Source organism: Oxyura jamaicensis, chromosome 1 (genome assembly GCF_011077185.1).
Source record: "Oxyura jamaicensis isolate SHBP4307 breed ruddy duck chromosome 1, BPBGC_Ojam_1.0, whole genome shotgun sequence".
Classification (NCBI taxonomy): Eukaryota; Metazoa; Chordata; class Aves; order Anseriformes; family Anatidae; genus Oxyura; species Oxyura jamaicensis.
Genome location: NC_048893.1, coordinates 178,313,153 through 178,337,251, shown reverse-complemented (window position 1 = coordinate 178,337,251; position 24,099 = coordinate 178,313,153). Strand labels below are relative to the sequence as shown.

General features: G+C 43.5%; 2 protein-coding genes across 2 annotated transcripts in view; one reads left to right on the top strand and one right to left on the bottom strand.

Annotated features, from left to right (window-relative positions):
- Positions 1–7,268, top strand: part of LOC118165691 (complement C4-like) — a 42,902-nt gene extending 35,634 nt beyond the window's left edge. The window contains exons 35-40 of the mRNA XM_035323907.1: positions 41–149; positions 1,098–1,187; positions 1,565–1,657; positions 2,404–2,487; positions 5,783–5,915; positions 6,914–7,268. Of these exons, the coding sequence (XP_035179798.1) occupies positions 41–149; positions 1,098–1,187; positions 1,565–1,657; positions 2,404–2,487; positions 5,783–5,915; positions 6,914–7,052 (648 nt within the window). The 3' untranslated portion in view covers positions 7,053–7,268. The remainder of the gene's footprint in view (positions 1–40; positions 150–1,097; positions 1,188–1,564; positions 1,658–2,403; positions 2,488–5,782; positions 5,916–6,913) is intronic.
- A 1,538-nt stretch (positions 7,269–8,806) lies between these two features.
- On the bottom strand, positions 8,807–22,429 carry STOML3 (stomatin like 3). Its single transcript, XM_035323959.1, has 7 exons — positions 22,233–22,429; positions 17,314–17,417; positions 16,409–16,481; positions 15,064–15,146; positions 13,913–14,116; positions 9,785–9,919; positions 8,807–9,628 (listed from the first exon to the last, which is right to left on the bottom strand). The coding sequence occupies exons 1-7, from the start codon at positions 22,282–22,284 to the stop codon at positions 9,428–9,430; spliced, it is 852 nt and encodes a 283-aa protein (XP_035179850.1). The 5' UTR covers positions 22,285–22,429; the 3' UTR covers positions 8,807–9,427.
- Between the last annotated feature and the right edge of the window lie 1,670 nt (positions 22,430–24,099).

Below are 24,099 nucleotides of genomic sequence, written 5' to 3'. Positions count from 1 at the left end.
ATAGTTTACTCATCACAACTATTATTCTTTTTTTCTCCAGCTCACAACTGGACCAGACCCAGACTGTATATCATTCGGGGCAAAGCAAATTAATCCAATGGGCTTGGTTCAACCAGCAAATGCAATCCTTTATGATTTTTACAGTCCTGGTAAGGGCAAAGAAAAATGATATGTTACTGATCAGAAAGAGATACTCTCAAGAGCAAACTCCAGTTTATTGAAAAGTAATTTTAATGCCATTTAGTGTTTTAAAGAACGTGAAACTTTCTGACTTTGCTGAGAGTTACAATAACCTATCTTAAATTATTAGTACCACAGCTGAAGATTATCTAAATTGAGATCTTTTAAGGAGGGTCTGTTATTGCAAATGGATTGGAAATAGAAACTTTTACACTCGTGGATTTTTTAAATAAAGTTTCCTGACATCTTGCTTCTCTTGGTATTTTTAAGTATGTTACATTAAAGTTAACTTTTCGATAAACTTTCTATGCATGTAAGATAGGCAGCCTCAGACATTTGTCTTACATACTGTGCTTGCTGGAGAACCAGTCTCATTCCCCATTCAAAGAAGATTAAATGCAAATCATCCCCATTTGCCAGAATCATTAAAGCAATATTTGAAAATTAGATCAAACCTCTACTTTGACTTAAGCTGAGCAATTACTGACAGTTTACACTGCTTAAAGTTTTGTTCATGTTGACTTTTTGATCTGTTGGCTATGGATACTAGGTTTAAACCATTAACTGATTTAAAACTGGTGATCTAATCTCCTTCCTCTGATACTGTGCAGTGCTTATTGCTGCACTATTGCCAAAAGATGATTTTTTAAGATGGATGTTTTTCAGAGAGTAAAAAAAGAAGGGGGGGGGGGGGGCCGCACAACTTAAAAAAAAACAATACAAAAAGTTGAAAGTCAAGGTGATCCCTCTACTATAGGTGTTTAGGCTACAAGTCTTTGTGGTACAAGGTACATCTCACCCTTTTGTGCTCTGATTTGTCTGGACGAGGGAAAAGTTGGGCTGCAAATGTTCTTTCTACTGTGTAGGCTCTTCCACCTGAGATCTGTAAGCCAATCCATTTTATTTCTTTTCCACAGACAGAAGGTGCAGTGTCTTCTACAATGCTCCCCAGCACAGCGCCATGCTTTCCAAGGTGTGTCATGCCAATGCTTGCCAGTGTGCAGAAGGTAAGGAATGACTAAATATGCCAGTTTAAAAGAAACATTAACATGAGAATTGTTATGTCCAGAAAGGACCATTACATAATGCATAACACAGGACACAGAGTGTCCTCTAATATGCTTGGTACCAAACTGAAAACTTTTGTTTTGAAGATATCCATGATTGTTTTGATAGTTTCATGTGATATATATAAACATATGTATGTGTACATAAAAAAAAAAAAAAAAAAAAAAAAAAGCACTGCCACTCTTCTAACAAAGTCATTCTGCTGTGTTTTTTCTTTGTTCTCTGTTATAATGTTGAGTGGATGAGTGAGTATATTATATATCTATCTAAATATCCATACCTGCAGAGACAGATCCATTTATTTTTTTCATCCTAGGTCCCTGCCCAAGACAAAAATCAACTTTCAGTAAAACCATAACAGAAAACACACGTTTTAATTTTGTGTGCTATCAACCTATTGCAGATTATGGTAAGGCATGAAAGAATTGTTGATGTGTTTTAAAAACAATAATTTTCAAAAAATATGAATAAATTTGAAGCCTGGTATGCCTACACCTTTCCTGGAATGCGTAGAGTTTCTGCATCTGACCTGGGAGCTGAGAAGATGAAGTAAAGCCATCCAAGGGTGAAGGGGAAAAGTAAAGACCTCTGATAGCTGTAGTGGTATGTTGAAGAAGGAAGAGTGGATAACATTGCATTGCAGGGTTTACCAGTGGTGTGGGTATCATTGACCCCATGACCTGTAATGTTACAGGATAGAGATAGTAGTTTTTACAGACAACATGTCGTAGTTTAGCAGGTACTTCTACAGAGTTAGGTGAATATTTTCTCTTTGGTTAATTTGCCTTTCTGGCCTCTTCTTTGAGTGAAAAGTTGGAAGCACTACTGGAGGAAAACTGTTTCAGCAGCTTTGATATGTTAGATATGATTAGAAAGACAGGAAAGAAAGTGAGAACTGAATCACAAACTACGTTATTCTAAAAAGTATATAGGCAAAGGGAATACAAATCTAGAGGTTGATGATTTGTAGCTGCCTTTCTAAAAGCATATTAGATACACAGCATAACTATCTTGTTGTCTTTTTTGATCTTATGATTTGTGAATAGATGATATACTGACCTCTATACTGATATCTGGTGAAAACATACCTATTTTTCAACTCTGTATGTAACTTCATGTTTCTACCCAGCCTCACAAAGTTGTTGTCTGTTTCAGTGTATGAGGTGGAGCTTCTCAACAGTACACAGAAGAATGTTTTTGATTACTATGAGGTCAAAATCCAGAGAATCCTTAAAGTCTGTAAGTATCAAAATGTTTGGCTTCTTTAGTTCACCTGTAGGAAAATGTTGATTAAATGCTAGCCAGCAGTATCCATACAGGTGCCTTCTCTTGCTGCCAGACGTACAATCAAATATATTTATACATTAAGCCTGAAAGTAGACTGATTTCTTGAAAGACTCCAAGGTTGCTTTGGTTCACATTGTACAGCAATCGCAGAGCACATGACCTTCACTCCCTTCAAATGAAACAATTCCAGAAGATACATTACAGCTGCATTCATTCCCTGGCTCCAAATTGGAGCTAGTCTAAAGTAAACCCTCCAAGAAATGTGGATATTAGGTCCTCTGTATCAACTATTTCATTCTGTAGACTACTGATCCACATTTTTTCTACTGTAGATGTATCCAGTAGCTTCTGTTTTGATATGGGATGAAGGCATGAAGTACTCAGTTTGTTACTCAGTTGATCACTAAGCATTTGCAACCCTTGCAGAACAGGCTAAGACTTGCCCACAGCGACTTGCCAGTATTGGATGACTTCAAATCAATGAACACAGGAAAACTTCCAATACATTGATTTAATAATTGCGATAACAAAAGAAGCAGCCTTTATTTCTTAGGTTGCAGTGTAAATATTTACACAGCTCTCAGAAAATGTCCTGTTGCAGACCTCCTTCCCAGCTGTCTCTATGTGAATGTTACTTTATCAGCAGCATCAGTGAACACTGATATTCTTCAAAACTGTTTCTGGGGCGGCTGTCAGATGACTTCTCACACTTCATCCAAAAAGCCATCATGTGGTTGTCAGTTTTGAGTTTGGCAGACAGAGACTGTCTTTAAAGAGCAACTTTAAAAGTTTCAAAATCTTTACCGCCTTGAACAGAATTATTATCTCACTCCTTTGATCTTTGCCCAGATGGTTGGTGCTATCACCCAGTACAGCACACAATGTGATCTGCGTACCACATCCAGTTACTATCAGAAAATCAGATCCGTACTTCATGTGTCCAGAGACAGCATTGGTGATGCCCGGGGCTTTCCATATGCAGGGAAATCATTATATAATTTAGGAATCAAAATACTGGCTTTGGGATGTTACAATACCATGATGGAAAATTTCATTAATCCCCCTAGAATACCTATATACTCTAAAGCACTTAGAGTTCTGGCCCTCATTGTATTTGTTCTTGCAACTCATGGGCAAGTGCTGGAAAGATTTTGCTTCTTGGGAGTTAAAGGGGATTTTCTTTGAATCTGAATTTGAACAGAAGAGGTGACTTCTCAAATTCCCACTTCCTTCTTTAAAATACTCCTTTGTTTGTGTGGTATGAGGCAGTTTATGAGCATCAGTAGATTATGAAGACTTTCAGCAGGGTTGGGAAAAACTGAGAAGTGACATTAAGCCATGATGATGAAGAAAAAGCAAGATATTGCATCAAAATCAGCTCATCACTGAACTAGAATTGTTATCTTCTGTATTTTCTGTGGCTATTTTGAGTGAGGTGTGTCACTGTTGGGCAGATGAGAATTAGCAGGATGAATTCTCATTTTCTGGACTCCAGGCATTATTTCAGTAAGAATCCTTGCAGATAAAAGTTGTTACAGAAGAGAGATGGAAAAACTTGTTTGTGTTTTGGAGTCAGCAAAAGAGAATATGCACTCCCTGGATTATTTTGATTATTAAAAGAATAACTGCATGTTTTTCAGGTTACTGATGTTTATACTTTCCTATGAGTCCTTTAAGGGAACAGTATGGCAAATGCAAACTAGCACAGAATCATTTCTATTTATTTATTTATTCTTCCATTTTTTTAATTTACCATTATGCTTTCTAAAGCTTGAAGTATTTTTTCTATACATTCTGCTTGGAAAGTTTTTGTTTGTTTTTAAATTGGAGATTGAAAATTGCGAATTACATAACTGTTAAAGTAATAGCTCAAATGTCTATGATCCCCAGAGACTGAACTCTGTCAGGACATTTGTGAAGCATACAAAGTGAGAAGCACCATGGTAATTTAAACACAACGAACCTGAGGCAAAACATTGTAATTTTCTCAAGTATTTCCGATCCGTCTTTGCATCCCTTTATATTCTTTGAACAAAATGAAAATTCAGTACACCATGTAGCACAGGAACAACAGAGAGGTCATTATATGAGAAAATCTACAGTACTGAATTATTCTTTGGAAATATGCAAGTGTAGAAGAGCATACAGTACTGAAGACTGACTTTTCTCTGGCCTATAAGTACCATATGTAAAATTAATGCAAGTTTTAACTAGGAAATTGATAAGGTTCTTAGTGCTAGGTTTCACAGTTTAACACTCTATGTCAAATTCTCTGAAATCTTATTAGTGTTAAAATATTCTTTATTCTTCAGGTTCTTATTCTATTCCTAGGATTTCATTTTGAATACTAAACTTTTCACACCTGTAATACAATACTTCAGATAGAGGAGGCTGCACAAGTTTCTGTTCGCGGATACACTGTGATGTTTTACCTGCAATCTAATTTGGTTTGTCTTTGGATTGGTCACCACCACTGTGCATGATGCTTTGCATTATAGTTAGAAAGAATGTGAGAAATTAACATACTGATGTTACCTGCTTTTTTTTTTTTTTTTTTCAAATGGACTTTGTAAACTGTGTTCTAGCCAAAAAAAAATGCAGTATCCTCATGACCTGTGTTAGCTTGCTGAGTATCTTTCCAGCTCTCACATCATTGCACTAATGGGCAGTGCAGCTCTTGAATTAATAATCTTCTGGGCTAGAATCCAGACCACAATCTTCAATGTCATTTTAATGTGGAGATCACTAAGCACATGTCCTATATAACAGCTTCAGAAGGAACGGCATAGGAGTTAAATCAGTGAAATTGAGCTCAAGCACACTAAGTAGTGTGAGTTTTTAAAACTACCTGCTTCATTGTTGAAACACAAGACACTTGAATTTAGTTTGCCTGCTTTTAAGACCACTATAAGCCTGAGCAATCTGAAATATAGTATGTTTTCTTTTTTCCTTTGACTTTTTTTTCAGTCTCTAAGATTTAAAGAAACCCAATAAGATTTGAAAGATCTCTATAGCAAAAGCTGCTTCAATAAATATTAAGGAGTTTAAAACATCCAGCAGCCAAAAATGACTTGCTTTTAGCTGGGTAATGTTAATATATCCTACTACAGCATGGCCATTTACTCCCAACTGAGGTATTATCTTGGCTTAGCAGTGGAGTAAATAATCACAAAGGTTGTGTCCTGTGGGCTATGGTTCTGCTCTTTATCCTGAAATTTTATGATTTTTTTCTCTTCTCATGTCACAGCTGCTGATGAAAGCATCCAAGTGGGTGCCCATCGACAATTCCTAAAGCGCTCCACTTGCAAGCTAAACATGGTACCTGGCAAACGGTACCTTCTCATGGGGAAAGATGGGCAAACTGTTGATTGCAACGACAAGTAAGTGCATAGTTCCTGAGCCCCAAGAGACTGCTATCATGGATCAAAATGGTACTCAAACTATTAGAATGCCTCCAGAAAGCAAAGGAGGGACAGATTTCTCAGGGACTGACTCCGCTGCTAAAGTCTGACTTTACTAAAATGCAGTGTACCACTCTGTAGTCAAAAGGGCAGCTGTGAGGAAAAGCTGAGGCACCCAAATCTAGAGACTATGTCTAAAAGGAGCCCTCAAAGTTTGCTATGTCATGCGTGCAGCTCGTTATTCTCCTTTCTCCTTGTCACACTTGAATGAAGAAAAAGGGAATTTATCTGAGGAGGAATTTAGTCTGCCTCTATTACGTATTCAGTGAGGAAGACATCTTAAATGTTTGATTTCCCTGCACAAAAGTGGAGAAAGGTAGTGCCTTGGAAGCTTCAAGGAATGAGACCATAATCAATCAAATTGTAAGTGCCACTTCCTAAAATTGTAAAAGGTCCCACCAATATGAGTGCTTAACTAAGAGGGACTGCTCCAACAGATGCCTGCTAAAGACTGAAGACTCCAGCAGTGGTGAGAAGCCATGTAGCTTCTCACTATGGAAAAATAGGCAACATTTAGATAGACTCTGTTGAAACTAAATGCTCCTTCACTGTATCTCATTGTTGTTCGCTCTTTTTTTGTTTTGTTTTGTTTGTTTTTGTTTGTTTGTTTTTGTTTGTTTGTTTTTGGTGCCCTTCCACAAAACTGTAATAGAAACTCAGCCCACCTTTTACTGGTGCAACACAAAACACAAGTACACCCAGGTTTGTCCCAGCTTGGCAGTGACTCTTCCTAAACTCTATTCAAAGCTTGATTAACCTGCTGATTTGACAAGGTTTTAGGCAAGCTCCATGGCTAGCATGGCTCCTCCTGACATCAGAGGTGCCTCAGTGGAGGGGGGCAGCCTCACAGGGTTTATGCTTTCCAGTTGCTCCATGTCAGCAGTGATAACTCATCTCCTTTACCCTCTTTCACTCAGGATGCAGTACTTCCTTGATTCACAAGCCTGGGTAGAGAAAATTCCAGACGACAGCGAGTGCCGCACCACCCTGCACCGGCAAGCCTGTGCTCACCTGCAGGACTTCATGAGCAAGCATGATAACCTCTGCCTCTTCTGAAAGATTGCTCCGCTCCTCACATCCCACCTGTGTTACTGCAACTCAGCTCCTTCCTAATTTTTTCTTGCAAGTCCTGTACATTGAAGAGGCACCTGAGGCATGGCAGAGCTGTTTCTGTTGCTAGCTGTTTTTCTTCCGGTGGCATACTTGTTGAGTGGGACTTCTTCCTGTAGATGTATGTGCAGGGCTAATATGACAAAAATCACAGTTACTCTACTAGTTGTTGTGTTCATTGTTGTGACTGACATGGGTGAAGAGGGAGAAGGAATTTCTGTCTCCCTGACCCATTAACTCAATAGGGCAATTATCCTTCAGAGGATTCAGTGGCTCTTTTTTTTTTCTTTTTTTTTTTTTTCTTTTTTTCTTTTTTAAGCAGAACACTGTGCTTGCAGAGATTATTAATTTACCTAAACATTGTCACTGGATGATAAAGAGGCCAAGAAATTTGCATGGGTCCGGAAGAAAACTGTGTGTTCATGGGCTTACCAAGTACAGCCTGTGATCCAGTACTGCTGAAGGATAGCACTCACACTTCAGCACATGAGTTCATTTCTGATATTAATTGTAGGACCTCATGTGGGTGAACAAATGACCCCACTTGTACCCACAGCAGGATTCCCATACACACTTCTGAAGCAGGAACTGGCTCAGCATCAGGGACGGATGACTGGGCTGGATGTGCCCTGTGTCTGACCCTGGAGTCCTGCACGGGCTAGTTAGTAGCTCACCGAGGGCACAGAGTTATTTTCTAATTGCAGTCTGTAGTCACATGTCTTTCAAGCTTTTCCTTTCTACAGTTTAATTAATTTGCGCTGCTTTAAAGAAATGATGCAATCTGTGGGTGCATTTCTGTAACACACTGCTGCTTCTGTGGCTGTGCAAGCAGCTCTGTAGTGGAGATGAAACGTGTCTGGGAGAGGCAGGGGAATTCTCCTGCCATAGTTATAAAGGCTTCCACAAAAGACAAACTAAATTGAGAATGAAAAATAACACCCACATTCAAAACACCTCTTTTCTTAGGATAGGAGCCTCTAGGAAGGATGATTTGTGAATGTAGGTTTTATAACTTTGCCAACAAAAATGCCATTTGGCAGTCATGTCTGAAGCAGAGAAGAGAGCTGCAATGAAAAGCTGTGTTTGCTGAACAGGTCAGCACCCTCAGATGCTCACACCTCTGTCTTTGTGCCAGCAGTTACTGAGTGCAAAAATTTGTCACCTGGACTGCTTGTGCTACCTTGCAGCCAAAATAAGATGGGCCTGTATCAGCAATATAATTAGCAAATCCATGCTGATCTCATGAATTTGGAGTCAAATGGCCTTACCATATAGGAGGGGAAGCAGTGAGCCTTGTGTGAATGAGACGCTACACAGCAGCATCTACCAGGGCAGCTATACCACAAGAGACTTCAGATTCACATACAGACAGCCCATCGCTGTGTGGCAGCAATGTGAACAGCCCAGCTGCTTTTGAAGGCTGTAAACTCAGCTAGGATAGCTGACCTCAGATATCAGCAAGGCTGTAAACTCGGCTAGGATATCTGAACTCAGGTATCAGCAATGACCCCACTCAGCCGCAAGAAATTGCATGGATGGAGGGTGGGGAAGGTGCATTTTATGAAAACCTGCACCACCACTTTATGATATCTGCAAGGCAGAATAAGAAACCTCTTGTGGATGAAAGAGAGACACTTTAATTAACATAGGATAATTTGTTTTCCTTGAGGTTTATCAGCTTTCAAATTTAGAAATGTGACTGCAATACATGGACATATATTCTCTTCCCATTACAAAGCTTAGACAAATGTCAGTGATACGGCAAAATCCCGTTTAGGTCGGTAAAGCAACTGCTAATTTTTACTCCCATAAGATAGAGAATAGGCTATTCCACTGACATACCAATGATCCAGTAATTCTGTTGATAGGTATGAAGGAATACTAAGAATGCTAAGGTAGGGCCAAATCCGTCTTTCCACTCCAGAGAACTTGAGTTCTACACCAGTATCCTACCCTTCTGCTGTGTGGAGCAGTTTTTGTAACCTCGTCAGCAGCCCATAGGTTCTTAATTAGCAGACAGATCACCAAATAATTGCTATGCCCAAGCACTTGCAATACACGGTGAAAGCATCATTAAAATTTCTTATTAGGTCTCACACGAATTTTACATATTTTCTTCCATTTCACCTGGAGATGAATCTAAGATGAAACTGCTCGGTGCCTGAATTTTGCAACATTCAGTGCTCAAATGCGGTCTCCTAATGTGGGAACTATGTGTGGTTATTAAACTATTCCTACTCTAGCTTTGGTAATCTGGAACCCTTTGCTTTCTGAGAAACCCTTTAAATCTCTGAGCCCAAGCAGGTAGCAAAGAACAGTTTCTATCCCCCTCTATTTTTCTGTCCCACAATGTCAAACATATTAATGGGGAGAGGGAAGACGATGGTGGAATTGTTCTCTGCTGCCAACGTTGTTAAAGTTTGCAGGTAGCGCAGCTGCAGACCTGCTGGGGACTCAGATAGCACCACGGAGGCTTGCTTGAGGGCTTTAGAAGCTTTTTTCTCTCCCTCCGCTGCCACAACCTGCAACATAAGAGAAATGGAAATGGCATTGCAACACTGCCAGTAGTGGGGAAAAAGCCACCTTTACAACAAGGAGAAAACAAAGATACACTTGGATGCCCAGGACAAAGATGTGGGATGTTGTAGTTTGTGAGCAGACATAGCCATGTGTCTCACCTTTGCTCTTGCCTCTTGTGCAGCTTCTGCTTCAGCTGCCATCGTCCTCTGCATGGCCACGGGAATCCTGATGTCTTTGATCTCCACACGAGCCACTTTGATTCCCCACTGCTCCGTGGCACTGTCGAGGATGTCCTTAGAGACAAACACCAACATGAAGAGCACAGTGATGGCAGAGGACTTCACAGAATCACAGAATAGTCTAGGTTGGAAGAGACCTCCAAGATCACTGAGTCCAACCTCCTACGTAACGCTAACAAATCTTCCACTAAACCATATCCCTAAGCTCTACATCTAAACGTCTTTTAAAGACCTCCAGGGATGGTGACTCAACCACTTCCCTGGGCAGCCTATTCCAGTGACTAACAACCCGTTCAGTAAAGAAGTTCTTCCTAATATCTAACTTAAACCTCCCCTGCCACAACTTTAGCCCATTCCCCCTCGTCCTGTCACCAGGCACGTGGGAGAATAGACCAACCCCCACCTCGCTACAGCCTCCCTTCAGGTACCTGTAGAGTGCAATAAGGTCACCCCTGAGCCTCCCCTTCTCCAGGCTAAACAGTCCCAGCTCTCTCAGCCACTCCTCCTAAGCCTTGTTCTCCAGACCCTTCACCAGCTTCGTAGCCCTTCTCTGGACTCGCTCAAGCACCTCGATGTCCTTCTTGTAGTGAGGGGCCCAAAACTGAACACAGTACTCGAGGTGCGGCCTCACCAGAGCCGAGTACAGGGGGACAATCACTTCCCTGGACCTGCTGGCCACGCTGTTTCTTATGCAAGCCAGGATGCTGCTGGCCTTTTTGGCCGCCTGAGCACACTGCTGGCTCATATTCAGCCGAAATAAGTCCATATTCAGAACTTGGTGTGATTTACCCTGCTGCCTTGACAGAAGGAAAGGCAGAGGGCAGACCTGCACAGCAGGAAGCTGGAGCCCTCCCAGGGTGCTAGCACCCATGGTGGTGAGAGCATGGCAGGTACCCCTGCCTTGCAAAACTCTTCCTGATCAACACCTGTGTCTGAGACAGGGTGCTGGCTGGGACTTGAAGTTGGGTACCAGCTACAAGCCTGTAGGTAGGGCTTTTGTAGGGGCTCCCTCCTGCCTCTTAAGCTGTGATTCCCACCCTTTCTTAAGGCAGACACTTACCACACTTCTCTCTTTTACAAATAAATACTATAGCAACTTCTGAGAGCAATTGCCATTGTACAAACATATTGGTGACTGACACGTCACAGCCCTGCAGCACTCAGGATCGGTGTTGGAGCACCATGACCGTAAAACGCCTCAGTTCTGTACTCATAGCCATTATGGCAGGAGGTATGAGACCTGACAATTTAAACCTCAGTCAGGGGTCTGCTGCAGATAAAGCTTCCCACAAAGACCTGATGTCTTTCTCATTGCTTGCAGCAATCTCTGAGCAAAGTCTGCTTGTGCTGATTTATTCAACTCACTGGATAATTTCAGCACAGAATCACAGAATCACAGAATTTCTAGGTTGGAAGAGACCTCAAGATCATCGAGTCCAACCTCTAACCTAACACTAACAGTCCCCACTAAACCATATCCCTAAGCTCTACATCAAAACGTCTTTTGAAGACTTCCAGGGATGGTGACTCCACCACCTCCCTGGGCAGCCTGTTCCAATGCCTCACAACCCTTTCAGTAAAGAAGCTCTTCCTAACATCTGACCTAAAACTCCCCTGGCGCAACTTTAGCCCATTCCCCCTCGTCCTGTCACCAGGCACGTGGGAGAACAGGCCAACCCCCACCTCTCTACAGCCTCCTTTAAGGTATCTGTAGAGAGCGATAAGGTCGCCCCTGAGCCTCCTCTTCTCCAGGCTGAATAAGCCCAGCTCCTTCAGCCACTCCTCGTAGGACTTGTTCTCCAGGCCCCTCACCAGCTTCGTCGCCCTTCTTTGGACCCGCTCAAGCACCTCGATGTCCTTCTTGTAGAGAGGGGCCCAAAACTGAACACAGTACTCGAGGTACGGCCTCACCAGAGCCGAGTACAGGGGGACAATCACCTCCCTAGCCCTGCTGCTCACACTATTTCTGATACAAGCCAGGATGCCGTTGGCCTTCTTGGCCACCTGAGCACACTGCTGGCTCATATTCAGCCGACTGTCCACTATCACTCCCAGGTCCTTCTCCACCTGGCAGCTCTCCAACCACTCATCTCCCAGCCTGTAGCTCTGCTTGGGATTATTACGCCCCAGGTGCAGGACCCGGCACTTGGCCTTGTTAAACTTCATGCAGTTGACCCCAGCCCATCGGTGCAGCCTATCCAGATCCTCCTGCAGAGCCTTCCTACCCTCGAGCAGATCGACACTCGCACCTAACTTGGTGTCATCTGCAAACTTACTGAGGGTGCACTCAATGCCCTCGTCCAGATCATTGATGAAGATGTTAAAGAGGACCGGCCCCAGCACCGAGCCCTGGGGGACGCCACTAATGACTGGCCTCCAACTGGATTTGACTCCATTTACCACGACTCTTTGGGCCCGGCTATCCAGCCAGTTTCTAACCCAACGAAGCGTGCGCCAGTCCAAGCCAAGAGCAGCCAGTTTCTTGAGGAGAATGCTGTGGGAGACGGTGTCAAAAGCCTTGCTGAAGTCAAGGTAGACCACATCCACAGCCTTTCCCTCGTCCACCCAGCGCGACACTTTGTCATAGAAGGAGATCAGGTTCGTCAAGCAGGACCTGCTTTCCATAAACCCATGCTGACTGGGCCTGATCGCCTGCTTGCCCTGCAAGTGCCGCATGATGACTCCCAAGAGGATCTGCTCCATGAGCTTCCCTGGTACTGAGGTCAAACTGACAGGCCTGTAGTTCCCTGGGTCAGCCCTCCGGCCCTTCTTGTAGATGGGCGTCACATTCGCTAGCCGCCAGTCAGCTGGGACCTCCCCCGATAGCTAGGACTGCTGATAAATGATGGATAGTGGCTTGGCCAGCTCCTCTGCCAGTTCTCTCAGTACCCTTGGGTGGATCCCATCCGGCCCCATTGACTTGTGCACATCCAAGTGCCGTACCAGGTCACCAACCAGTTCTTCGTGGATGGTGAGGGCCGCATCCTGCTCCCCATCCCCTTCCACCAGCTCAGGGTACTGGGAATCCAGAGAACAACCGGTATTGCCGCTAAAGACTGAGGCAAAGAAGGCATTGAGCACCTCCGCCTTTTCCTCATCTCTTGTAACTAAGTTTCCCCCTGCATCCAGTAAAGGATGGAGATTCTCCTTTGTCCTCCTTTTTGTGTTGATGTATTGATAAAAGCGTTTTTTGTTATCTTTAACGGCAGTAGCCAGATTGAGCTCCAGATGAGCTTTGGCCCTCCTAATTTTGTCCCTGCACAGCCTCGCTACATCCTTATAGTCCTCCCTAGTGGCCAGCCCACTTTTCCAAAGATTATAAACCCTCTTTTTTCTCCTAAGCTCAAGCCACAGTTCTCTGTTCAGCCAGGCTGGTCTTCTTCCCCGCTGGCTCATCTTTGGGCACATGGGAACAGACCGCTCCTGCGCCATTAGGATTTGCCTCTTGAAGAGCGCCCAGCCTTCCTGGACCCCTCTGCCCTTCAGAACCGCCTCCCAAGGGACTCTACCAACCAGTGTCCTGAGCAGCCCAAAGTCAGCTCTCCGAAAGTCCAGTACAGTGGTTTTACTGGTTCCCTTCCTGGCCTCGCCAAGAATAGTGAACTCCACCATTTCGTGGTCACTCTGCCCAAGACAGCTCCCGACAATCACATCCTCCACCAGTCCTTCTCTGTTTGTGAAGAGAAGGTCTAGCGGGCCTACCCCTGGTAGGCTCACTAATCAGCTGCGTCAGGAAGCTATCTTCCACTTTCTCCAGAAACCTCCTAGACTGCTTTCTCTGGGCTGTGTTGTGCTTCCAGGATATGTCAGGGAAGTTGAAGTCCCCCACCTTCACTGCTTTTTGATGGGAAATAATTCTTCTACAAGAATCTGGGGAAATACCTGTGATAATTCTTTCTTGCTTCAGGCAATGACAAGTATAACTGAAAAGACCATTCAGGAAAATTTTGCTATCACTATTAAGGAAAGTAAGGGCGATTATTTCAAATTTGCTACTCCCCAGAACAAATCTCCCTGCTTGCCAATGAATTCATGAACCAGATTTACCTGGATACCATGAGCAATCTCTTCTCGACCAGCCAGGAGCTGAGCCAAGCTCTTTGTACCCAGCACATTCCTCAGGGTCGTCTGTGCCAGGAGGAAGGTGGCTGAATGGACATCGGTGACGTTGGCGACGGCGCTGACCGCGCTGTGGATCCTGTAGTACACCACCCCATCCACTTGGGTGGTAACGGCATCTTTTGTCAGAATCTGCATCGTAGAAACATGCAGAAGTACAGAGGGGTCCACTAACTAAGAATTTATTTTGTTTTCTTTGGTTTCTTCCTTTTCAATGAAGTCATTTTGCAACACCAATGGTTTAAACCAGGGCAAAATGTTATACATACTATTAAAACAGTAGTTTAAAAGCTAGGTGAATCTCATCACCTACATGAATTTCTTCTGCAATAAGTGATGCTTACCCTGTTTATTTCTTGCAGAAAGTGCCAGAACTGATTTTACACATTGCATGTCGTTTGGAAGACCAGTGCTACTTTAACCAAACAGTATATTTGTAAGAAACACACACAAATTAAATCAAAGGTGAAAAGCAAAGTGCAAAAATCAGTGAAAAGAAACTCCGAAAGCTATTTCAGTATTCATAAAGGAGTTTTGTCATTTTTGCCAGCGCAAGGAGAGGCAAATGCCCTGTGCCTCAGCAGACAGCTGGCCTCAGCAGAGCACTGATGATGCTCCACTGTTTCTTCCCTCCTCAGCACCTTTTCCCACAATTAAGTGCTCCACCGAAATTCTGCCAACAGCTGTAGAAACCTTGCCAAAAGCTGCTAAACCTCATACAGCACAAGTACTGCAACCATTTTCCTTCCTGCCTTCTATTTTGGGAGAGCCACCCATGCAGCCTCTCTTCTCTCATCCCATCTATCTCCTATTTGGAGCTCCAACCCCACCTTCCTTATCTTTTATCTCACACATCAGCAAGAGGAGTCTGCTTGGCCTGCAATTATTCATCTCTGGGTTTTCATAAGTAAAAGAAGATTTGTAAGCTGTTTGGAAGTCAGAAGATACAGCAAATAAGCTAAACTGTGTATGATAGGTCACAGCTGCAAGACTACAAAACACCCACATTATTTCTGATCATGCCACAGACCAGCTCTATGTTTTACTTCTCTTTTAGATGGCTGCTAGGGAATAGTTACCTCTTGTGGAGGAATGTTACAGGTAACAGTTCTAAGATCAACCCTGATAAACGTATCTGTACACGGAAGTATGAGGATCAAACCTGAAAAATAAAAATAATTAGATGAAACACTTTGGAGAGCTGAGTATAGAGCCAGGTACCTGAACAATGCAAACAAATGGAAATATCCATAGGGTGGGGAATGAGCCAGGGAGACATGCAGCACTTCATTACTGCAGCTATCCTTCTGTTACAGGAGGTGACAGCAAAGTTCTGCATTTTCAAACAACAGAGGGGAATGCAGGTATCTGCAAAGATGTGAACTTATCAGACATTAATGGCTTAGAGCTCTGGGCAGGGAATGGACAGACTTCAGTTCTGGTTTCAAATGTGCCATCAGGCTTTTGGAAAAATTCCTTCCATGTCTTTGCTTATTTTCTCCTCTTTCAATCATAACCCATTTGCAGTACAATGTGTTTGACCCCAGGAAAGACACCTCCCTTCTCCAGAGTTCTCTACCGCCTGTAGAAGCTCACATTTGGAACATTGTCCTCAGATCTGAACCATCCTGCAAAGTGGGAGACGTGACACTATTTTTTAACCTCTGCACCTTGCTTAAGTGCCCAGAGTCACGCAGAGGAGTTCTGCACCTGCCCTAGCTGTATATTGGACCACATGGCTATTATTCAAGAGGAAAAACAGCATCTGAAAAGGACTTTTTCCTCTTATTTCAACTTCCAATTTTCCCACTTTCACTGCACAAAGGTGGTAACTGTATGTGATTACTTTGTGCTGTTGGGTTTGTGTTGTATTTGCAGTTTGTATCCTGATCCTAGGCGACTGCAACAGACTCTGTGTGGGTGCAGAGTGTGGGAAGGCTCTGTGCTGAAACGTTTACAATTTTCAGAGCAGAGTACAGCTAAAGAGCTGGCAACAGGAAGTAAAGTGAGGAGTAAGGAGAGTGGCCATGGTCACCCCAAAAATTCAGTGGTAGAGCTAAAGACTGCATTTAAACCTCTCTGGTCCCCCACCAGTGCCTGCAGCACAAGCTCAAGCTTCCATCATCCAGTCTACACAACAGCAAAGTCATACCTGGTCTTTAACCAGAAGACCTTAAACCAGAAGTTCTTCAACCTTCTGTGTTGTGCTGTGATAAGCAGGTGGCATTACTTTCTATTCAGAAACAAACAAGCAAGCAAACAAAACAAACAAAAAACAACAACAAAACACAGCCTGCAGGCAAATGAACTGCAGCAGAGGACCTTCTCACCCCCCTTATGCTGTGAAGGATTTATGGACCTCTGCAGTTCTCTGTGTGCAGTTCTCTAAGTGCATCTTAATAGAATAAAACTGCATGCATTCACCTGGTCCCTTTGCTTTCTTAGGCAGTATACGTCCCAGCCGAAATACAACAGCACGTTCATATTCTCTGACAACCTAGGAAAATATTTTAAAATTAGAATTTTACAACTATTCCTATTCCTCCTCTCTGGCATATATATTTTTAAAAAATATGTATTTGACATCCATATTATGTGAGAAATACAGCTAGTATAGAGACTAGCAAAACTGCAAGTCGCAAAGCATTTTTATGTTTTCTCACCTTATCCTTTGCTGGAAAAAACTCAGACCGTGGCCCTATGAATAAGTCATAAAATAGACCAAATATAAAAGAAATGCCAATGATTTAATGAGGCTATCCACAACTCTTTCAACATCAGTGCTACCCTCAGAGGAACTAGCTGTAGGCAGAGTAAAGTATCTCTCACATCAGATAATCTGTCCAACTACTTCAGATAGTAGGGCAACTCATGTTCTGAGGTTCACAGCAATCACCCTGGTAACTCACCCTAAAAACTGCTTTAAATGAATCATATTATTCCCATGGCTTGAAGGGACTGTGGGCTTAGGTTGTATAGTCCCTCACTGCCAGGACTTGACTTCTTTTTCTCTCATTACCTATGTTAATCACTATTGCTGGCAGCATCAAATGACTTATTCAAAAATGTTTTTAGATTTGTCTTCCCACTGTGTTGTAAACCAAGGAAGACAAGGAATTTTAACTGATTATGAAAGGCGATATGGGAAGAAATCAAATGAGTAAGTTGTGGTGTTACAGAAAGTCAGTGGAAGTCCATGGATCTCGGTCACAGACCACAAGCCCTTATGATTTCCAAAAAGCAAATGTGTGTTTTAATAAATCAATAAGTGTAAGTAACAACAACGAAAATAGAGCATTCTTTCTGTGCCCCAAATCCTGCTAGCTTACCTTGATACATGCCCAGATGGAAAAAGGAAAAGTAATAAGCACCAGCAGGAAAGAAATTGAAACCAGGATCCAGCCACAGACACCAATTCCTTCTCGCCTATCAGCTATAAAAGAATGGGGAAAAAAAGCAATGAATGCAAATCCTGGAAAAAGTTATCAGAGAGAAGTAGATCTAGCCCACTGCAATAATGATGGTCTGCAAAGTCTACAAAGACCTGGTCCTTCTCCCCTCCCTCTCAACACTCACCAAAAACACCAAACCACGAACATCCTCCTGCACAAAAAATTAAAAGGTTCAGAAGGCATATTTTACAGCAGGAAAGAAGGCAGAAAAGTGAAAGGCATTGCTAAAGCTGGGGATTGCAAAAATAAATAATCAGGTAGAATATCCATGGATATAAATCGATGTCTGTGTGCCATGGCTGGGGCAAGAGATTTAGTTTGTACAAAGCAGGTAATAAGGAAAATGAGGGAAATTCCTGCTATCTTTACATGGAAGCTTTGAGGAATACTGATGGACCAGTTCCTCCACTGGAAGATGAGATTCAGAGTCAGTGCTTGTCAAAATGCACACCCAGGCACTTTGGGTAGCTCTCTCACTGCGTTTAGCTCTTCTCATCCCAAAATATTAATTTAATTATCATAGTGCCTGAAGGGCAGGCAGTGGTGAGTTGTTGTTCATGTACTAAAAGTTTGGGAGGATTTTTGTAGGGGAAAGGGGATCAAAGAGCTGCTGCTCTTCATAGCGATTAGCAGCTGGAGATGCTGAGGTCTTCATGGAAGAGGCAGAGAAAAGGGTGAGGAATGGAGCAGGCCAGTCCTGCTGTAAGGACTGTGTGCTGCAATGTCAACTGAATCTTGCTGACAGCAGACACGGGTTTGAACTGAAGAGCTTCAAGAAAAGCAGAAGAAGCAGGGATGCCAGCTGGGCATCCATTGAGAAGGACTTCTGCAGGCATCACCATCAGCAGAAGCGAAGGTGAACTCAGCAGACTATGCTTCCATCCTTCCCAACACACTTCATCACAGGCAGGAGAAGAGACAAAGGCTCAGAGGTCTCCTGAGAATTGGGGATTTTTGACATTAAATTAAATTCATATAAAGAAATAAACTGATAAATAGGGTAGAAAAAAAGGTTCATTTTATACTTTTAGAGAAAAACTTGTCACCAGTGAGACCACGTGAGGTTACCTGATCCCCAAGGCACAAGTTAACAGACCAGCGGAGCTGGATGGACAGGTTTGTCAGAAAACCCCTGGTGATCCTGCAGGAGACACAAACCACCCCTCCTGCAGTGCTGGCCTCTTGTAGGAAACTACAGAGCTCCTGACAGACTCTGGCAAGGAAGCCACGCTAACAGCCACACTAACTGCACACCTGGATGTTACAACCAAGCCCTTTGATCCTTGCAGTTTTTCCCTTTCTACTTCTGAGGTCCTCACTAGAGGTTTAATCACTCGTAACAAAGTTTAGGTCTGATAGGACCCAGTTTGAGGCCTCTCTCTGAATGCTGGCCATGAGAGCAGGGCACAAAACTGCTGCACTGGGAGCCCGGCTTTCCTCCTCGCCCTTTCTGACAAATATTAATTTGAAATTCCTGGTTCCTTAATGAGGTATCATCAGCTACTCTGTAATCACTGGTAGGGATGGTTTGAGGAGCTCCTCTAAGTATTGTGCAAACCCCAAGGCCATGTGTATGAAGACAGGACTTGTAAAATTTTATGTGAAAAGCTTTAACACTTTCACTGGTACTTGTTTACCACACAGCATTCTTCACATTACACCAACGGTGCACAGGCTACAAAAGGTACCTGCAGTACCAGCAGTCGAGTGTCTTCTAATCAGTGGAGAGAGATAAAAGGAACTCATGAAGTGGGCACTGTTTCTTAATGAAAAGTTTGAGGAAATTAATCACAAAGAGATGTTCACGTCTGATCATGAGCATGCAATGCTTTGCTCTCTCCCTCTCTACTTCACCTAAATGATTAGCATACCGAGAGATGCCTGAAAATCTTTTTCTCCAATGCCAAGTTTGGCTATGAAGAACGGCCCTCAAAAGCTAATTTTGGATTGTAGCATCATCTGCCACCACCCACCTGAGACCACTGTGAAGACAGATGGGAATGATGCAGTCCTATTAGGACTAACACAACCCACAGACAGCGGGGGGGGGGGGGGGGGGGAGATTGGCTGAGAATAAATAACTCTGCAGATTGATACTCAAGCACCTGAGAATGGACAGGTCAAGATATCATCACTATGGGCAAGAAGCATACATCTAAACCTTTACAAAGTTCTACTGACTCCTCTGTGAGACCTGTCCTGGAGATCCTGATGGGAGCTAAAAGTGCGGATTCCAATGAGAAAAGCACTGTATGAAAATAGACCTGCTTAACAGTGAATCCAGATCTAATCTCCAAAGACCATCACAAATATACTCTGATTACCCCAAAGTTTCAAATCATTTAACCATAAGACAAATGAAATTTTCTAGAAAAACACAATAGCAAGGAACAGTAACTATCCAACATATGAGTGATTTGGTTTTGCCATCCCCATATATTGATTACAGTAGTCACAACCAGCAAAAACCTCCCTCAGGTCTACAGGCCATAGCAAGCTAAAAGGTGCAATACATAAGAAGGTGATAAGAAGGTGATCAGGAGTAGTCGGCATGGATTCATGAAGGGAAAGTCATGCTTAAGCAATCTGATAGCCTTCTATGAGGGGATGACTAGCTGGATAGATGAAGGGAGAGTGGTGGGTGTTGTCTACCTTGACTTCAGCAAAGTTTTTGACACTATCTGCCATAATATCCTCATAGACAAGCTTAGAAGTGTGGCCTGGATGAGTGAACAGTGAGGTGGATTGAGAACAGGCTGGATAGCAGAGCTCAGAGGGTTGTGCTCAGTGGTGTGGAATCTAGTTGGAGGCCTGTAGCTAACAGTGTCCCCTGGGGGTCAGTACTGGGTCCAGTGCTATTCAGTCTATTCAACGACCTAGATGATGGAATGGCGTGCACCCTCAGCAAGTTTGCTGACAACACAAAGCTGGGAGGAGTTGCTGATACCCCAGAGGGCTGTGATGCCATTCAGAGGGACCTTGACAGGCTGGAGGGCTGGGCTGAGAAGAACCTCATGAAGTTCAACAAGGGCAAGTGCAGGGTCCTCCCTCTAGGGAGGAATAACCCCAAGCACCAGTACAAGCTGGGGACATACCCACTGGAGAGCAGCTCTGCAGAGAGAGACCTGGCAGTCCTGGTGGACAGCAGGCTGAGCATGAGCCAGCAATGTGCCCTTGTGGCCAAGAGGCCAATGGTTACCTGGGCTGCATTCAAGAGTGTTGCCAGCAAGTTGAAGGAGGTCCTGGTGAGGCCACACCTGGAACATCCCTTCCTTCTGTTGTATCGACTGCACCATTCAGCTTGGTGTCATTTGCAAACTTGCTGGGGTTGCATTCAATCCTACTGTCTATGCCATTGATAAAGATATTAAACAGCATTGGTCCAAGACAGACCCCTGAGGGACACCACTCATCAACAGCCTCCACCTGGATGTGGGGCTGTTGACCACCCTTCTCTGGGTTTGGCCTTCAAGCCAATTCCTTATCCACTGAATGGCCCACCCATCAAATCCATCTCTCTCCAATTTGGAGACCAGGATGTCATGTGGGACTGTGTCAAAGGCCTTGCAGAAGTCCGGGTAGATGACATCCGTCGGTCTTCCCTTGTCAACTGATCCAGTCATAGAAAGCCACCACATTGGTCAGACATGATTTGCCCTTGGTGAAGCCATGCTGGCTGTCCTGGATCACCTCCTTGTCTTGCATGTGCCTTGACGTTGTTTCCAGGAGGATCTTTTCCATGATCTTGCCAGGCACAGAGGTGAGGCTTACTGGTCTGTAATTCCCTGGGTCCTCCTTTCAACCACTTTTAAAAATGGGAGTGATGTTTGCATTTTTCTAGTCACCAGGGACTTCACCTGACTGCCAGGACTTTTCAGGTATGACAAAGAGAGGCTTGGCAGCTCCATCAGCCAGTTCCTTCAGGACCCTGGGATGCACAGCATCGGGCCCCATAGCCATGTTCTTGTTCAGTTCCATCAGGTGGTCTTGAACCTGCTCTTTGCTTACAGTAGGAGGGACTTTGCTCCCCCAGCTCTCATCTCTGGGTTCAGGGAAATGAAAGACTTGGGAAGCCTGACTGGCAGCAAAGACTGAGGCCAAGAAGTTGCTGAGTACCTCAGCCTTCTCCATGTCTGTCATTACCAGTTCACCGTTCTCACCCCTCAGAGGGGGTACACTGTCCTTGGCCTTTCTTTTCTGGCCAACGTACCTAGAAAATCCCTTCTTGTCATTCTTTGCATCCCTTGCCAAGCTCAGCTGTATCCATGCCTTGGCTTTCCTGCCCCCATCCTGCAGACCCAGACAGCATCCCTGTGCTCTTCCCAGGCCATGTGTCCCTGCTTCCCCTGCCAGTGCATTTCCTTCTTGCATCCCAGTCTGACCAGCAGGTCCTTGCTCAGCCGTCCCAGTTGGTATCAGCTCCCTTGCTTGAAGGGAGCACCAGGTGTTTGTTACACAATCCCAACCACATTAAGTGTCCTTTTGGGGCCAAAAAATTACTCTGCCTTTCCTCACTTACACCTATTTTTCCCTTTCTACCCCATTCCTATGTGTACAAGTGTATCAATCGCTGAACTAGCCATTTTAGTCCCTGAGGCCATTATCCTGGAAGGTAAATGCTGAAGCATTCTGGCAGGGCAGTTTGAGGTAATTTGTCATGTCACTTACAGCGGCAGATTCTGGATTTTCATCACCAACCTATGAGGGAGACCTACAATGAATGTCTGGGTTCAAATGTACTTTTTGATTATTACTGAGAAAAACACAAACACGCACACACAAAAAATGAGGCTTACCAATTAGATGCTCTGTGTTGTTTTTCTTGGGTGTCTCTCTCTTGGGATCCATCTCATTCTAGGGAAGTTCTGATCCCCTCACAAAGACAGCAGAATACCTTGAAACAGCACAGCACTCATAAGGAGTGCAGAAGAGGGAAGCTCTATGAGAGAAATCCCCACTTGTACGAGAGCCCTCTGGGAGTCGGTAACCCTGGTGAGGATGGCATGTTTACAGAAACAAAGTCTTGTGGGTCACTGTTACCTCTGATGTAACTCCATGGTCTTCTGTGGCAGGCTTTTGGCTGGGGATGCACATGGCCCAGCTGGTTTTACACCCTACAGTATCCAAGCTGTAAATTATTTCTCTGGATCACAGTAATATCTGCCACCAGAGATAAAAACTAAAAGCAAGACAAAACAGAAAGAGAAGATAAAGCTAGCAGGAGTAGACCGAGTACTGCTCACTTCTTAGTAGGTGAAGTCCCCATGCCATGTGGAATATCTCTTCAGACATTTTAAATCACAGTATGTTGAACCCTCTTGTGCTAGATAACCAATAAAATAAAAACCCAGTAGAAGCATTTCAGCCCCCAAGTCTTAAAATTTTCCCCCAAATAAGAGTAATTTTCTAAAACACCTTCCTTCCAATACTGACATCAACCCAGGTATGATTGGTCTCTCAGCAGAGAGCAGACTTCTCAAAGGACACAAAAATGCTGCATGTAATTTGAGAAAAAAATGAGAGGTGGTTTTTCATATTGATTTACAAATTTAACTTATAGCTGCCTTAATTCTGTGGCTGTTTTCTGTGGGCATCCATCATCTAGAGTACCTTGGAAGAGCTGGCTCCAGCTTCATGTAACATAAGTCTTAATCTGTGTCAGTAATCACGTTGGTCCCAGATGGGTCATTCAAAGCTGATTGCTCCCCAGAGAACTCTTCCAGCTTCACAAAGGCAGGAACCTACACCCACTGAACAGGCATTTTAAATCACTATGAAAGCTATAAGCACAGCTTGTAAAACTGGGATTCACATGCTTATCGTAATGCCCTCCCTAACATATCACAGTATCTGTATGAAGTCATTTGTTGCATTTCCCTAATTATTTGGCCTGCAATGCTTAGGCTGCAAGATCAAACCTGTCCATGACAAAAATCCTACTAATAGGGCAGCACAAGTGAAGTTAGAAAAAATGTGTGCTTTTAAGTGTTTCACAAGGGAAAAATCTAACATGCAAAACTACCCCAACTTTTTTTTTTTTTTTAAATCAACTGTTTTATGGAAAATGGCTAGTAATAAATTAAGTTATCTGAATGCTACAATCTACACAGCTGCTTACACTGTGAGATAGATGAGCAAAACATTAAAATCTAACAGAAATAATTGCTCCCTGCTGTTTTCTGCAAATACCCTGAGGTGCTTGTAAAGGTGGCTCAGGCAGATGGTGTTTTTCTTTGATGTTGAGGAACATCACTGTACTACTTTGTGTTAACTTCCGCTGCACTTTTATTCTTTCATTTTCAAAAATTTGAAGTCAAAGGTGGGGCAATCATAATCCTTTCTCCTTGGGGCTATGCTGGGAATGTGGATAACACAGTCACTAGCTCTCATGTGCAAAATACACGAGCACTGAAGCAGTCTGCAAGTTGGATTTTTACTAGTGCTGAACAACCTGGTACAGATCTGCAGTACACAGCAATACCACAAAGAAAAACAGCTCGAGTCCAAAGCCACTTTAGCAAGGCTTATTGACTTAGATGTAGCATCAGGTGAATGGTGGGTGGTAGCTGACGTGTTTCTGCAGTGTTCTGATGTAGCTAACACAACTTTTATTCCTAAAACAGCACAAAGGCTTAGGTTAGGTGATTTGGTGCTTACCTGTAA

Coding starts and splice junctions, on each gene's coding strand:
- STOML3 (XM_035323959.1), bottom strand. CDS start 22,284: ATGGATCCCAAGAGAGAGACACCCAAGAAAAACAACACAGAGCATCTA. Junction 17,418..22,232: donor CAACACAGAGCATCTAATTG/GTAAGCCTCATT, acceptor ATTCTTTTATAG/CTGATAGGCGAGAAGGAATT. Junction 16,482..17,313: donor CCATCTGGGCATGTATCAAG/GTAAGCTAGCAG, acceptor ATATTTTCCTAG/GTTGTCAGAGAATATGAACG.